Source organism: Euleptes europaea, chromosome 17, assembly GCF_029931775.1.
Source record: "Euleptes europaea isolate rEulEur1 chromosome 17, rEulEur1.hap1, whole genome shotgun sequence".
Lineage (NCBI taxonomy): Eukaryota > Metazoa > Chordata > Lepidosauria > Squamata > Sphaerodactylidae > Euleptes > Euleptes europaea.
Genome location: NC_079328.1, coordinates 12,642,636 through 12,659,226, shown reverse-complemented (window position 1 = coordinate 12,659,226; position 16,591 = coordinate 12,642,636). Strand labels below are relative to the sequence as shown.

Sequence of the window (16,591 nt, the reverse complement as noted above, 5' to 3'; positions counted from 1 at the left end):
GTCTGTTGTGGGGAGGGGAAGAGAAGGTGATTGTAAGCCGGTCTGAGTCTCCCTTAAGTGGTAGAGAAAGTCGGCATATAAAAACCAACTCCTCTTCTTCTTCACCCTGCCTGTTTTCCACAGGACCTAGTATTATAGGCATGCTTCTCTGATCCTGGAGAGAATTGGTTTGCATCATGACTAGTATTCATTTTAATGAATAGCATCTCTGTGGGGCTATTTCGGTTTGGGGGAAAACAAGAGCAGAGAGGGAAGGCAACCTCCCCTCCAAGGATTCCAGACCAAACCAGAAGCCTTCATATCTGCTATTGAAGGAGCTCCATTTATGGAAATCCTGGCCCCAAGTCTGGAGTGGGCTGGAGAGCCAGCATGGTGTCATGGTTAAAAGCGGCGGACTCTAATCTGGTGAACTGGGTTGGTTTCCCCACTCGTCCACATGAAGCCTGCTGGGTGACCTTGGGCTAGTCACAGTTCTCTCTCTCAGCCCCACCTACCTCACAGGGTGTCTGTTGTGGGGAGGGGAAGGGAAGGCGATTGTAAACCAGCTTGATTCTCCTTAAAAGGGAGAGAAAGTCAGCATATAAAAACCAACTCTTCTTCTCCTTCTTCAAGGGAAGGATGGGGGCACCACAAATGAGAGATTGTTTAATTGGGTAGTGAGAGAGACCTCCATGGAGTTCCAGGGATCTTAAGAATAAATGCCAGGACCCCACGGCATTTAACACACACACATCCTGGAGCTCTGGGCTGAGGCACAACAATGGCAGTTGACCTCAAATGGAGAGGGCATTGAGGTGGTAATGAAGGAGCTTTCGAGCCTGGAGGCCATTTCTCTTGGCCCCATTCAAAGAGGCCTCTCTCCTTTCCCTGGACAAGCAAGCGGTGAATGTTTTCTATTATTAGAATACTAAAAGGGTTTAGAATACTAAAAGCCCATTTCCTGCTGACTCTTGCAAACTTAGTTGCAGATGCTCCCTTACCTGGACTTCTGTGAGCTCTTTTTTGTGTTAATTTCTTGGAATGAGTATGAGAGTACAGATGTTAAATTAGTCCACTGTGGATTTTTAAGAGATATTTTGTGTTTATATGCAGTATTAGGACATTTTTAGGGTCCAGGTATATGTATTCATTAATTCAAGTTCACATTTGTTGTCCCTATCGTTAATAAATGATTGTCAGCATTTGAAAGGCCCATCACATCTTAACCTATGTTCTTTGGACCAAGCATAAGTTATCCCCTTGAAGGCATTTCATTTTTTCTCTATTGCTGATGCTCTCCTTGCCCTCCAATGTTTTGTGAACAGGAGCCTTGGAGCGAATCATTCCCAGTTTCTCACATTTCTGTTTTCCATATAAGTCAGTAGACACGTTTAATGCTCCAGTCTGTAGTTGTGTGGGTACCAATTACTCTGTTCATTGCTGTACTAGTTATTGACTCCCAGTCTCTATTCAGATGGTCAAATCCTCCATGATAGTGGCATTCCTATTTCTAGTATTTCTGGATCTCGTTGAACAGTTTTTTCTCTTGAGCTTTCCTGTTTTTGCTCTGCTGGAACCCTCAGGTGCTCAAATTGCCACTTGTGAACCAGTCAGAATAATTCACGGTTTATCCTTAGGGTTGACAACCTCCAGGTGGTGGCTGGAGATCTCCCGCTACTATAACTGATCCCCAGGTGACAGAGATCAGTTCCCCCTAGAGAAAATGGCTGCTTTGGAAGGTGGACTCCGTGGCATTGAAATCCCTCCCCTCTCCAAACCCCATCCCCCTCAGGCTCCACCCCCCAAAATCTCCAGGTATTTCCCAACTTGGAGCTGGCAACCCTATTTACCCTCCCTTTAACGGATAGTTCAAAGACACTTTCAGGCATGGTAGGTTCATGTAGAAAGGGCCATGCGGAGTGTTCCAGGTGCTTAAATAGGTTCTGACCCAAGTGGAAACACATGATACTCCCGGCAGTTTCTCTGGTGTGACTGCCTCTCTGCGTGAAGCAGCGGCTGTGTGTTGGATCATGGCTGCACTCTAAAAGGAGTCAGGAGATGCTGCTGTTCTGCCGGCATGGCTGTGTGCTTCCGCCAGGGAGCACATGCATCTCCCACAGGGGCGGCAGAAGGCCAGACTAGTTCAGGTGACACTCCTGTCGTTGATCCTGTCCACACTCTGCAGGGAAGGCAGGGAGACTCCTGGACATCACGAGCCAGTCTGGCCCTCAGCTGAAGACGGCAACCCTTTAGGCTCAGAGAAGGATCTCACATGAGTACTGGTAGGAACTTGGAGACAGGTGGAGAAGGAAGAAGTTTGTCTCAGTGTACACTATGGAGCCCCATAGGTGCAGTTCCATGGACTAGATGCCTCTCCTCCAAAGGCTGCAGGAGGGAAATGCTCTCTGCCATTTTCCAGCGTGGTGTCGTGGTTAAGAGCGGTGGTTTGGAGCGGTGGACTCTGATCTGGAGAACCAGGTTTGAGTCCCCACTCCTCCACGTAAGCAGCAAACGCTAATCTGGTGAACTGGATTTGTTTCCCCCACTCCTCCACATGAAGCCAGCTGGGTGACCTTGGGCTAGTCACAGTTCTCTCAGAACTCTTTCAGCCCCACCTACCTCATAGGGTGTTTGTTGTGGGGAGGGGAAGGGAAGGTGATTGTAAACCGGTTTGATTCTTCCTTATGTGGTAGAGAAAGTTGACATATAAAAACCAACTCTTCTTCCTCCTCCTCTTCTGCAGCAGAAACTCCAGTGGGCTGCAATGGAGTCCTCTCTCCTTTCCCAGGCTGCAAAGGAAGAAGCTTGTTGCTTCCAGTCATGGGAGGGGGCAGATGGGGCTCCAGCTGACAGGAGGAGGTCAGGGAGACTCATGCTCATTCTCCCGATTCACATGCTCCCTGGACAAGAACAAGGAAGGCTCAAGGGTGGGGTCCGTGGGTTAGGGGGGCGGTTGGCCAATGCAGCTGCTCTCCTGATGCAGGCCTTTTTTGCTTCTCATCCATCTGTGCATCCTCCGCTAAGAGCAGCTCTTTGTGTCAGCTCTGACTCAACTCTTGGGGATCGGCTTTTTAGGGTAACTTATTCCCACCATGCTTGCATGCAAGGCACAGTGGTGTGCAGATGTGCAGGCATACCTGCACGTGGTGTAGTAGTTAAGAGTGGTGGACTCTAATCTGGAGAACTAGATTTGATTCCCCACTCCTCCACATGAGTGGCGGATGCTAATCTGGTGAACCAGGTTGGTTTCCCCACTCCTCCACATGAAGCCAACTGGGTGACCTTGGGCTAGTCACAGCTCTCTTAGAGCTCTCTCAGCCCCACCTACCTCACAGGGTGTCTGTTGTGGGGAAAGGAAGGGAAGGAGATTGTAAACTGGTTTTATTCTCCTTAAAAGGTAGAGAAATCATATAAAAACCAACTCTTCTTCTTTGCCACTGGCTGGTTTCGTTTGTGTATGCTCATCAGGAAAATTTTCTGCCCCTGGCATGTCTTGCTCAGCAGAAGCAGAGGGTGTTTCACAACTCCCAAGAATTGAGTAGAGGGAAGAGGACCAAATGTGCCACCTCTGGAGTTCCAAAAGCAGGAGCCCTTCCTGAAGGGGCTGTGCACAACACGGCAGTGAGCTGGCTTTTCCCTCTGCTTTTCCAGGCAACAGTAGGAAGGCCAGGGCTCCATTAGGCTGCCCTATGGGGCATAAAGGGAAGAAACAGACCCATGTCATGCTCTGAAAGACATCCCCCTCCCCCAGCCTGAATCTTTTGAACTGTGGTCATCTAGCTCTCCTCCCACTCCCTTTTCAAAATAAAAGCATGGCTGAATTGATTCTGGCTACGTCTGGACCCCAGAAAAGTCAATATACATTTTCCTGCTCACACTTTGCATTTTTTAAAGAAAGTTGACTGCAAAATGTTTTCTTTGCTGCATTTCATGTTTAATTGTGCAGCAGCTAAATGGTTTAGAAGCGTGGAGGAGTCTGTGGAGTCAGAATAGGAGTGAGAGGAAAAGGCTCCCAAACTATCTCAGACCGCCGTAAACAACCAGAACAGTAAGAATGGCTCGTTCCAGGAGGATTCATGTGACTCTCCTCTCATCCACAGATGACTTGGGAGGACGTGAAGAGCGAGATGGTCGGGGAGAAGGGGCTGTCACCAGAGGTGGCAGATCATATCGGAGAATACGTCCGGCTCCACGGTGAGTTTGGAAGTAGGCACGTCTGTCCCTGTTCTGGGGCACGCTTGCGTCTATCTCCTGCTGTTGAAATCCAGATTGTAGTGGCATATAGTCTGGATGAGGAGAAACGAGGCGCCGCTATTGCAGTGTGGGAGCCTGTTCACACTCGACAGAAGCCCTGTCCACAAATGACAGTGAATGCGTGTACAGTGAACACTTGACACTGGTTTATACACGCATTGAGTAATTCTCTTGATACATTCTACGCATGTCCCGCTGAAAGTATGATTGCGACCCCACGTCTGTCCAGATCCAAGGCCCCAGTTTCATTTGTAAAGTGTACGCACGTTGACTCTTCCTTACACACAGATATACATGCACACATGCCGGGTGTATATGCATTCGCTGTAACATGTGAACAGGGATAGAGTGAAGGGGGGGGAAGACTCGGAAACACACGTGTATGGCAGTTGTGTATATAATTTTCAGTTCCATGCTCACACGCTGGGGACAGACACAAGTGGTTTGCACACTGGAAGTTTGCACACAGGATGATCCTGCTTTAAGCAGGGGGCTGGACTAGATGGCTGGACTAGAGTATGGCCCCTCCAACTCTGATTCCATTAAGTTTGTACTTCTCTCCAGGGAGAGGGAATAGGTAGAAGCGGCAGTGCTGTTTTGAACAATCTAATGATGCAGGAGGGCAGGAAGCATAAGGCAAGAAGGATCCCAAGACAGGAAGTGCAAGGGTTTGCTCTTCTCCCCCCCCCCCCCAGGAAAATACCATTGGTGTTTTATGCCATTGTTAACCTCCAGTCATGGGGGTGGGGGTCAGCCTCTTCCTCTCTTCCCTTCCAAATGAGTAAAGCCACCAGGGTTGTTCTAGCACTCCAGGCCGAAGCATGTACATTATCAGGAACAAACAAAGGACAGGAGAAAGAGGAATGAGCCGGCCTGTTCCCCGAACAAACCCCTCATTCGCAATAGTAGGGTTTTTTAAAAAAAGAAAAGAGTTAGGGTAGTAAGCTTTTGATTTGTGCAGGTCTTTTTAAAAAAATTTTGAGGAAGAGTTGGTTTTATATGCCGACTTTCTCTCCATTTTAAGGAGAATCAAACCGGCTTACAATCACCTTCCCTCCCCCTCCCCACAACAGACACCCTGTGAGGTAGGTGGGAGTGAGAGAGTGTGACTAGCCCAAGGTCACCCAGCTGGCTTCGTGCATGCATAGGACTGGGGAAACAAATCCAGTTCACCAGGTTAGCCTCCACCACTCATGTGGAGGAGTGGGGAATCAAACCCGGTTCTCCAGATCAGGGTCCACCGCTCCAAACCACCGCTCTTAACCACTACACCACGCTGCTTGCAATATAAGGCCACAGTAGAGCCTGCAATAGCTCAAACAAGATGCATTGCCCACAGATGGAGAGGAAGCTTTCCAGGCTGGGTGGGGTAGGGTAGGATAGGGAGGAACTTCACGGACACTAGTCAGTTTCATGCCGGGTAACGATCCCACACGTCTCGCTTCCACAGGTGGGCTGAGCCTGATCGAAGAGCTGCTGCAGGATCCCAAGTTGTCCCAGAACAAGCTGGCCAGAGAAGGCCTCGGGGACATGAAGCTTCTCTTTGAGTATCTGATCCTTTTTGGCATCTCGGCTCAAGTGAGTGTATGCAGGTGTGTGGGGAGGGGATGCTACTCCTGGCCGGACCGACAAATGTAACTGGGGAGTTTTCCTCTGCCCGTTAATGGGGTTCCCATCCTGCGTTCCAGATTTCCTTCGACCTGAGCCTGGCTCGCGGCCTGGATTACTACACCGGAGTGATCTATGAGGCCATCCTGATCCAGCCGCAGAACGACCACATGGAGGAGTCCGTTGGCGTGGGTAGCGTGGCCGGAGGGGGCCGCTATGACGGGCTGGTGGGCATGTTCGACCCCAAGGGGCGGAAGGTGCCCTGCGTGGGAGTCAGCATCGGCATCGAGCGCATCTTCTCTATTATGGAGCAGAAGGCAGAGGTGAGAGGCGCCCGCTGTTCCCTTTCGCCAGGGTCGTGTGTGGCATGGGGCCAGTCTGCTTGCGAGGAACAGCCACAAGCCCCACCCATCCCGGAGTACATTACTGGGTGTTTCTCAGAGCTTGGGGAGTGGTTTGTGCTGTATGTTCTGGGAGGTGCTTAGACCAAGAAATTTGAACATCTGCTTAACCACAGGTGATGTCCTAGCCAGAGGGGTGGGTGATATTACCAGGCAGCACTGGGGTTGCCCAGGCAGGTGTTACTCAACTGAACATCTGAGGGGCCTTCATTAAGTTTGCATTTGTGCCCTTTTCAGAAGTCGGCTTTCTGTGTCACTTGAATGCAAAGTAACAATAGCTTTCTTCTTTTTGGGGTTCTCCCCCCTGAAAAGGAGTTAACATACAAACCAAGTTGCCACATTTTCCTATGTGGCTAAAGCAAACCTGCTTCTAGCATGGTCAAAGAGCCCGTGGATCTACCCTGGATCATTAGGGACAGTCACTGTTACAACGTGCACCCACCCGCCTTTGAGCTTGGGGGACCAGGAGTAATGAAACATCAAAAGGACCGTTGCTTGTAAATCCTCACAACCTGCTTGGGCAATTCACCATTCTGAGTAAGTTGGTGTCATGCAGAAACTTGGCAACTTCACCATTCACCTCTGATTTCAGATCTGTCATGAACACGTTAACATAGGACCATTCCCAATATCCATCACTAGATGACCCCGTTATTGCCAAACTTATGAAAGCTCTCTGGGTACCTTACGCTATGCCTTCAGAGTTTTAACCAGTTGCTAAACGACAAGCCATAAGAGCCCCGTGGCGCAGAGTGGTAAGCTGCAGTACTGCAGTCAAAGCTTTGCTCACGACTTGAGTTCGATCCCAACGGGAGTTGGTTTCAGGTAGCCAGCTCAAGGTTGACTCAGCCTTCCATCCTTCTGAAGTCTGTAAAATGAGTACCCAGCTTGCTGGGGGTAAAGGGAAGATGACTGGGGAAGGCACTGGCAAGCCACCCCGTAAAACAAAGTCTGCCTAGTAAACGTCGGGATGTGACGTCACCCCATGGGTCAGGAATGACCCAGTGCTTGCACAGGGGACTTACTTTACCTTTAAACAACGAGCCAGCATGGTGTAGTGGTTAAGAGCGGTGGTTTGGAGCGGTGGACTCTAATCTGGTGAACTGGATTTGATTCCCCACTCCTCCACGTGAAGCCAGCTGGCTGACCTTGGGCTAGTCACAGCTCTCTTAGAGCTCCCTCAGCCCCACCTACCTCACAGGGAGAGGGGAAGGGAAGGTGATTGTAAGCTGGTTTGATTCTTCTTTAAGTGGCAGAGAAAGTCTTCTTCTGCAAGCAGACTCTTCCTTAGCCATGACCGCTGCATTTGAGGGCTCTTCACTTTTAATGCCACAGATCTGTGCTGGGTCAGCAGCAGCATTTTTTGCAGCTGCACATAAATCATTGTCAGGTTTCAGTTCATTTGTACAAAGCCCTGGGCTTCCTTGGCTTCTCCTGAGAAAAAGACTTCCCGCTTTTGTTTTGGGCACACAAGGTGTTGGGATTCTCTTGTGTTAGTAAGGTTCCTTGCACTTCTCTCTTTCCCCCCCTCTCTCAAAACTCTTTTGCACCTTCAGGCTTCTGAGGAGAAGATCCGGACAACAGAAACGCAGGTGCTGGTGGCCTCTGCTCAGAAGAAGCTCCTGGAAGAGAGGCTGAAGCTTGTCTCTGAGCTGTGGGATTCCGGGATCAAGGTACATAAGAACATAAGAAAGGCCATGCTGAATCAGACCAAGACCCATTGAGTCCAGCAGTCTGTTCACACAGTGGCCAGCCAGGTGCCTCTAGGAAGCCCCCCAGACAAGACAACTGCAGCAGCACCATCCTGCCTGTGTTCCACAGCACCTAATATAATAGGCATGCTCCTCTGATCCTGGAGAGAATAGGTATGCATCATGACTAGCAAGTTTCTAGAAAAGGGTTCCAACAAGGGCCCTGCAGTTACTCTGGAATTATAAGAAAGCATCGTTGGAGGTGCCACGGGGTCAGGGCCGATTGCAAAATGCTGGAAGATTCCCTGGAATGGTGGGAGGTCCCAAGCCACACCTTCTCCTTCAACAGAGGCAGCTGCTGGTGAAAAGGCGCTCCCTGCCTCCTCTGCTCATCAAAAGCACCAAAGGAGGAAAGACAGGAGGCACTCTTTGCTTTGGTGAAAGAATGCTGTTTGGTGTCAGCTTCCAAAGGAAGGGAAGGTTTATTCCCTGTGTAGCCATGCAGGTTTCCAAGCCAAGAACCATAGGAGGAGAGGCCGTCAAAGGTGCCCAGTTTGATATACCAGTGTGGGATGAACTCAGTACTTGAGTCAGCTAGTAAAGAGCAACCTGACGCTCGGTGGTTTTTTCTTGTGCCATTCAAGACCCTTTGGATTTTGTCCTGAAGAACTAGGCAGGCATCAAGAATCGCATTGGCAGTCACTGGTCTGCCACTTAGGGTTCGGGCTGTCTCCCTTCAAGAAGAGCTTTTTGCATCAGCTTGTCTGTAGGATTGCTTGCTCCAAGTTGGGAAATACCTGGAGATTTTGGGGGTGGAGCCGGGGCAGGGACAGGGGAGGGACTTCAATTCCATAGAGTCCAATTGCCAAAGCGGCCATTTTCTCCAGGGGAACTGATCTCTTTTGCCTGGAGATCAGTTGTAATAGCCACCACCTGGAGGCTGGCAACCCTACTTGTCTGCCAGAGTGCTGCACTGATTTGGGGGTATGTTCTGGGTTGTGTGAATGATTCATACATAGCCAGGCCTGTTTGAGCCTTCCTTTTACCCCATGTGAACCTGGGGACCCCATAGCTGCATACTGCAGAGGGAAAGCATGCACAAGCCATCTTTTCTAGGAGGCTCATCCACCATTGCCGATTTTCTCGCCAGTAAGCTTCCCAGAAAGCTTTGAAGTGGCCTGATTGATGCTCTGCCATCACCTGAGTTGAAAGGCAGAGCCAGCTTGGTATAGTGGATCAGGCAGTATAGGCACAATAAGTCATTTCATTGCCCGTTATTTGAGGTTGATAGACAGAGACCAGTTGAGTCATGTGATAATGAAAAGAAGGCCCTCACCCTTCCTGAAATTTTTTAAATAAATAAATCAAGGATGGTAAAGATTTCAAAATTTATGTATATAATTTATAATATATATATTAGATATTAAAGATTTGGCCATTGTGCTTTAGTGTGGTCCCGCTTAAGACCTTTTGGTCATTTGAGCAGAATCATTAAAGTAAAACTGATCTCCAGATGAAACCCTCCAAGGGAGAGAGGCCCCCAGAATGCTGTTTGAAAGCCACAGCCATAGAACCCCGGGGGGGGGGTGTGTGCCTGGTCTCTAATGCTGTCTCTGCTTGGTGCCTTCTCTAGGCAGAGATGCTTTATAAGAAGAACCCTAAGCTGTTGAACCAGCTGCAGTACTGTGAGGAGACGGGCATCCCGCTTGTGGCCATCCTCGGGGAGCAAGAACTGAAGGACGGAGTGGTCAAGCTGCGAGATGTCGCCACGAGAGAGGAGGTGCGCCTGCCCTTTCATCTTAAGTGGGGAGGAGGCGGGATCGAAACCGAGTGATCGCTGCCTGGCCATTTCTGCTATGAGCATAACTAAAAACGCAAAGGCCTGGTAGAGGGAAGGGAAAGAAAAATGTGGCGGGGGGGGTTGTTTTCGCAAGGACTGTTCAGTTTTTTCTGATGGGAAAATGGGAAATTTGTGGGAACAAAAAACTATTTTCTGTTACAATGAGTGAAATGTTTGTTTTTTAACAAACGCTTTTTTAAAGAGAAGGCTTTCCTCACTCAAAATGTACATCACGTAAAAGTCTGAGAACTTTTTCAGATTTTTCCACTAGGAAAGTTAGGAAATTTAGGGGAAAGACACGCACAGAGAGACACACACAAAGCATTTTCTCCCACTTTCGGAATAAGTAAAATGACGGATAAGGTTTTATTCAACATGTGTAGTATGCAAAAAAATTGAAACATTTACAAGGTTTTTGTTTGTTTGTTTAAATGTAAATAATTTTTGTACCAATATGCTATAAGGTGTTTAATGATAATACATTATTACAGAGTTCCATTTTTTCCAGTGTACTGAGGTTTAACTTAATATCCAAATATGCTGAAAGACCTATGAGAAGGATGAGAATCTATGAGAACGTTTCTGTTCAAGTAATAGCCTTCCTTTTTACTTACTAAAGAAATTATTTTCCACACTCCATGTTTATTTTTTCCTGCCTCTCAGATTGCAAAAATTAAATTAAGATCAATATGCTATGGTAGGATAGCACGCTGCAGTTTGCAACTCCTCAAATGTTAGGGCCTACTTACAATTTCTAATAGAAATCAAAGTACGTGTTTTTTAATTCCACACACATACCAAATACTATCCTTTTAAACACTAAGTTATAAATGATGCATTTTACTGTGAAATCAGTAAGAAGTTTAGGTTTGATTAGGAAAACAAGTATTGCATACATTTCAATTTTTCTCAGAATTTATGTCCCCCCCCCCAAAAAATTTTTTGGAAAATTCTGGAAATCTGACATCTCTAAGCATAGACTTCCTAAATTGTACCTGAAGGGAGCTCTGCAGATGGAACAAAAGCACAAGCACAAACATAGAGTTAAATATCAGGTACTCTCTGAGGCTTCAGCTGACTCTTGTGGTTGCAGATTAGGATCCCTGATGCTATTTGGCCCCTTGCAAGTGCAGGAGACAGTGAGTCTGGGGTTAGTAGAGTCTCCAGCAAGGTGTGAAGTACTTTCAATAGAGGAGAACGGCCTCTGGCGAGAGGTACAAATCCTTAGCTTTGACACTTAAACAATTAGAGCTTGTCCTTCACAGCCCTTTCACAGGTAGGCTGGAGACAGCAATCGCTAGAGTTGCCAACCTCCAGGTACTAGCTGGAGATCTCCTGCTATTACAACTGTCTTCCAGCTGATAGAGATCAGTTCACTTGGAGAAAATGGCCGCTTTGGCAATTGGACCCTATGGCATTGAAATTCCTCCCCTCCCCAAACCCCTCCTCAGGCTCCGCCCCAAAAACCTCCCACTGAAGAGGGACCTAGCAACCCTATGTTAACACCTCTAAGAGGTGCGGAGTCCCAGGTTTTGCTATATTTCGCTCACACACACACACGCCCTCCAAAGGCAATATACAACACATCAATGCTGGTACTATCTCTCACCCTGGCTTAAACAGAGACTTGTATTTCCTTACTCACTATAATTTCAAATAGCTCAACAGGACCCACTTCTAGCAGGTTTAACAGGCTGTTCCTAACATGTTGTATCAGACTATAACCCTTAAGTAGGGTTGCCAATTCTGGGTTCAGACATACCTGGAGATTTGAGGGTGAAGCCTGAGAGCAAGGGGTTCAGGGAGGGCACAGACCTTGGCAGGGTATAATGCCATGCTGTCCACCTTCCAAAGCAGTCATTGTCTCCAGAAGCAGCTATATTAATGTTTTAAATAAACAAGCAAACAAATAAAGGATTTATGTGGTCTGGAGAGCAGCTGTAATTCCGAGAAATCTCCTGCCCCCAGCTGCAGGCTGGCAACCCCACCCTTAACTGATATCCATTAATTTTTTATGCCTCAAAGCCCTTCTTTCTTAATTAGTTACTGTTTATCCTCGGGTTTTTCTTGGGAGAGAGACTGGGACCTCTGACCTCCTTCGCCATCTATTAGGTATAACAACCTACTCTGTTCCAGTCCCTTACGCAGAGAATCAGCACCTGAACGATTTATGATGGGATTCACACCAAGCCTCCCCCCCTTTGCCTCCGGCTCCTCCCGTTGGCCCCCTCCCCCTCTGTAATTTTCCTCATCAAAATGTGGAAAATGATTTGATGTGGAGAGACAGTGTGGCGTCGTGGTTCAGAGCGGTGTACTCCAATCTGGAGAACCGGGTTCGATTCCCCACTCCTCCACATGAAGCCGGCTGGGTGACCTGGGGCCAGTCACAGTTCTCTCAGAACTCTCTCAGCCTCACCTGCCTCACAAGGTGTCTGTTGTGGGGAGAGGAAGGGAAGGAGATTGTAAGCCAGTTTGATTCTCCTTACGGCAGAGACAAGCGGGGTTTAAAAACCAACTCGTCTTCCTCTTCATAGCATCTGATGGAATTAGCTCTGGCTTGTGAAAGCTGACTAAATGCCAGTATAAATGCTGTAAGTCTTTAAGGAGCCGCTGGACTTCTCTCAGATCCTTCCAGAGATCTCTGGTTTATCTGAATGCCACTGAACTGGCCAAGATGCCTCCCCCCCACTACCATAGTCTAGGAAGGTCGCTCTGTGGAAACATTACTTGAGTTCAAGATGCGGGTGGCCTTGTAGAGGGGCCTTTAGCCTCTGGCCTTGAGGATAAGCACATAAATGAGAGGGGCCTCTGGCAGCTGGGCGACCTTTGCTCTAGCTGGCATGTTTGGGAAGACATTGTCTCCTCTGAGCATCTGCAGAATGAAATCCATAAATTCTGTAGAACCTCCTTTCCTGCCCCTCTGCTCTTTGAATGTCTCTTTTGGTCACAATGGAACTGATTTGAAACAGACTCCAAATTCCTAAAAAGAATTCCTAAAAAGAAAGATGGTTGAATTTCAAAGAGAAACTGGCAAAGAAGATTCCTCTGAACAATGCTACTCCCAATTGTCTCCAGAGCACGGTTTTGTTGAAGGCACAAGGATGGTTCAGAAACTGGCAGTTAGAATCCAAGATTGTATAAAGAACATTTCCAGCAACAGTTCAGAATAAACTGTTGTTGAGGAGGATACACTTTCCAGACAGATTCTTTTCACTACATTAATAAAGTGTTAGGAGAAAAAAAATCTCATCTAATGAAATTTTCCATGCCCAGTATCTGTTTTAACTCACTCTTCAAGGTGTTCACCAATATTTCCCATCAAAAATCTGAAGAGGTCTGCTAAAATGCCCTAATCTGCCTCAGGAGAAACACTGCTCCATAGTGCAAGTTTGTTTTGATGGAGGGATGGAGCAGAGGAGGATCTAGGGGAACGTGCAAAGTAGTTGAAAATGGGCGAATCGTGTTGGGCAGGGCAAAGGGGCCAGACACACTGCAATTTAAACCCATTTCTCTTTTGCAGGTGGATATTTGCAGAGGAAATCTTGTGGAGGAAATCAAGATGCGGACGTGTCTATCCTAGAGAACTTCCTGCCATCCACGCTGGAAAGGTTTCCTCAATTCCCTTTGGAGAACTGCGGAGTCCTTCATCAAAAGGCCAAGCCAGTTTTGCCCATGGGGCAATGTTGGATTGCGGGAACGGGTCATCCTCCAAAGCTTTATTATTTATTAGACTCTGAAGCGCCTTTTCACTGGGCATGAGAGATGGCAAAACATAATTTCGTTTTTAAATAGGTCATTTCTGCAGAAGAAGCTTGAACGTTTTTAGAGGGCGCCATCTATGTGAGGATTTTGGTGATTGCATACTTTGGCTTGACAGGATGGGGTCTCATTCATCCATACGCTCTCCTTCTTCTGGCTTCACACTGTTATCATTTGAAAATGTTAATTGGCAGTTTAATAAAATGTATTACACCTCCATGCTTTCCACTGTGTTCATGTTCTCATTTTCCTTGCAGTTTTGCAGCAAAGTTATATGTTGTTGTTGTGTTCCTTGAGTTACGATTTTTTTCCCTCTCTAGAAGGTAGGGTTGCCAGCTCCGGGTTGGGAAATACCTGGAGATTTTGGGGGCGAAGCGTGAAGAGGGTGGGGTTTGGAGAAGGGAGGGACTTTAATGTAATAGAGTCCAAGTGCCAAAGCGGCCATTTTCTCCAAGGGAACTGATCTCTATCAGCTGGAGAACAGTTGTAATAGCAGGATATCTCCAGCCACCACCTGGATGTTGGCTACCCTACTACAAGGGCAGGCCAGGCCAAAGAGCTCCTTAGCAACCTTCTGCCGTGTGCAGTGTTTGCAAGCCCTGATTCCTGTAGGAATCAATTTAAACAAAAGTTGCTGTGGAAGTGGGAGCTCTCATTCTGTAAGGTTGGACTTCTGGGTCACTATATCAAAAAAGGTTGGGAACCACTAGCCTAGCAAAACTGGTAATAAATTCTACAGCATAGTGACAGTAGCTGGAGAGGACAAGAAATAAAAGAGAAACCTGGTCAGCATGAGAGAAGGCAGGAATGGGGGGGACTCAAGGCTTGCCAGCTCCGGGTTGGGAAATACCTGGTGGTTTTGGAGTGGAGCCTGAGGAAGGCTTGGGGAGGGACTTCAATGGCCATCGAGTTTTAAAAGAAGAAAAAGAGAGAAGGACTAGAAGTACCTAATATTAAACTATATTAACAAGCAGCTGCCTTGGTTTGAATTGTGGATTGGATTAAAAACCCAGAGTGAAGAGTAATAAAATTAGAAACGGCAGATTTGGAAGGTTTATGCGATTATCTATGGACTAAAAAAACAGTCAAAAAACGATACAGAGTCATTTCTTCCATGTGAGCTGATTTCTGTCGCCTGGAGATCCGTTGTAATCCCAGGAGATCTCCAACCGCCACCTGGAGTTTGGCAACCCTAGGAGACACACACCCCCGTGGCCCTATGGGGGAGGTGGCAGCAGGAAGGGTGAAGAGTTGGTTTTTGATACGGGTTCGAGGTGCAGACCAGCCACATCTGCTGACCTCCAGTGGAGGCAGCTTCGAGTACAGCACAGCACATGCAGTTTTCACTCGTGTCCGGCACTCGCTCTGTCCCCGGAGAAAGTGCCAAGGAAGGAAAACAGCAACAGATAAGAAGCAGCAATAGGAGGATGTGGGCGAGGAAGCAGACACATGAAACTGCCTTATACCCTTGCTCCGTCAAGGTCAGTATTGTGTATTCCAATACTTTAATTGCACCTGCCTGCAAATCTTTCCCTCCAACCTAGGTCACCCAAAAACCAAATAGGTTGGGTATTTGTGATCACTGCAGTGTGAGGGAAAAGCACTCTGCACTTGCGCAGAGGGTTTGCAGTTTCAAGTGCTCAGAGAAGGGACTGTCCTTTTCTCAAAATTTATTTATATGTCCCTGGACCTTGTTTTTCTGTAATAAGAGGTTCTGGAGTTAAAACCTGCCAAAGCATTATATTTGTTCAGTTCTTTAGATCTAGTCCCAGATTCTGGAGGAGGAGAGGACAGAAGCTTGACTCTGGTTGCTCACTGATATGTAAAAAGCATTCTGCACATGCTCAGAGGAACACATTCACACAGATAAGTAACCATAAGATCACTCTCAGTTAATGATTAAAACCAGACACCAGTCTGTTTTAAACTGGGCATTCATTTTGTCTGCTCCTATTCCTGAGGCAGCCCCCAAATAATATAAATCTCACTTCAGTTTTGGGTCAACGTCTCTGTTTGTCACTGTGGACACTAAAGAGAAAAGGAACAGATAAGAAAGAAGCAAAGGGCCCAGAGAGTAAAGGGAATGGGCCTAAACAGATGTTTGTTGGTTAGGAAGGGGTTAACTGGGTCATTGCAGCCGCTACACACACACACACACACACACACACACACCAGTGTGGTGGAGTGATCATTAAGCCAGGCTGGGATCTGGGAAACCCTGATTCAAATCTCCCCACTCTGCCCTGGAAATATGCATCATGACCTGGGACCAGTCACATGCTTTCAGCCTGGCCTACCTCACAGGGTTTTTGTGAGGATAAAAGAGAGGAGAACACTGTGAGGCCGTCTGGGTCCCCAGTGGGGAGAAAGATGAGCTACAAATGAAGTAAATAAATTGTATTCAAATGAGTTACAAACCATTTGGTGTACAATTGCTGTGTCTCATAAACAAGTCTGCTGAATGGTGGGGTGGGGTGGTTACTTTCTGGGGTACGTGTGCAGAAATGCCGTAGCAGTCCTGCAACTAAAAGAACTCCTGCAAGTACAGTCTGAGGCATTCAAATGTAAAGAGGGGCGGTGGGACCCGGGTTTCTGTCAAATGGCAAGCCGACATGCTTCTTAGTACTCCTAAGTACTTGAGTATCTTCTGGGATACAGGGGGAGAAACGGCACGCGCCCACTCCACCCCTCCACAACAACAATGCTTGAAACTCCTGCCTGGCATCTTCTCTTCAAATCAGTTAAAAGGAAGTATTTTTTCACACAACACATAGTTAAATTGTGGAACTCCCTGCCCCGGGATGTGGTGATGGTTGCCAACTTGGAAGGCTTCAAGAGGGGAGTGGACATGATAGGGGATAGGAGAAGAGGGTTATCCATGGCGAATGGTCAAAATGGACCCAAGTCATGATGCATACCTATTCTCTCCAGGATCAGAGAAGAAGAGTTGGTTTTGATATGCCGACATTCTCTGCCACTTAAGGGAGACTCGCACCGGAGCTGTGACCCAGCTGGCTTTGTGCGTAGGAGTGGGGAAACAAATCCAGTTCACCAGATTA

At 47.5% G+C, this 16,591-nt stretch overlaps 1 protein-coding gene across 2 annotated transcripts in view; it reads left to right on the top strand.

Annotated features, from left to right (window-relative positions):
• HARS1 (histidyl-tRNA synthetase 1) overlaps positions 1–13,437 on the top strand; it is a 56,865-nt gene extending 43,428 nt beyond the window's left edge. For both annotated transcript variants that reach the window (XM_056862498.1, XM_056862497.1), the window contains exons 8-13: positions 4,080–4,173; positions 5,684–5,811; positions 5,922–6,164; positions 7,799–7,915; positions 9,567–9,713; positions 13,294–13,437. In XM_056862498.1, the coding sequence (XP_056718476.1) occupies positions 4,080–4,173; positions 5,684–5,811; positions 5,922–6,164; positions 7,799–7,915; positions 9,567–9,713; positions 13,294–13,353 (789 nt within the window). In that variant the 3' untranslated portion in view covers positions 13,354–13,437. The remainder of the gene's footprint in view (positions 1–4,079; positions 4,174–5,683; positions 5,812–5,921; positions 6,165–7,798; positions 7,916–9,566; positions 9,714–13,293) is intronic.
• The last annotated feature ends 3,154 nt before the right edge of the window (positions 13,438–16,591 follow it).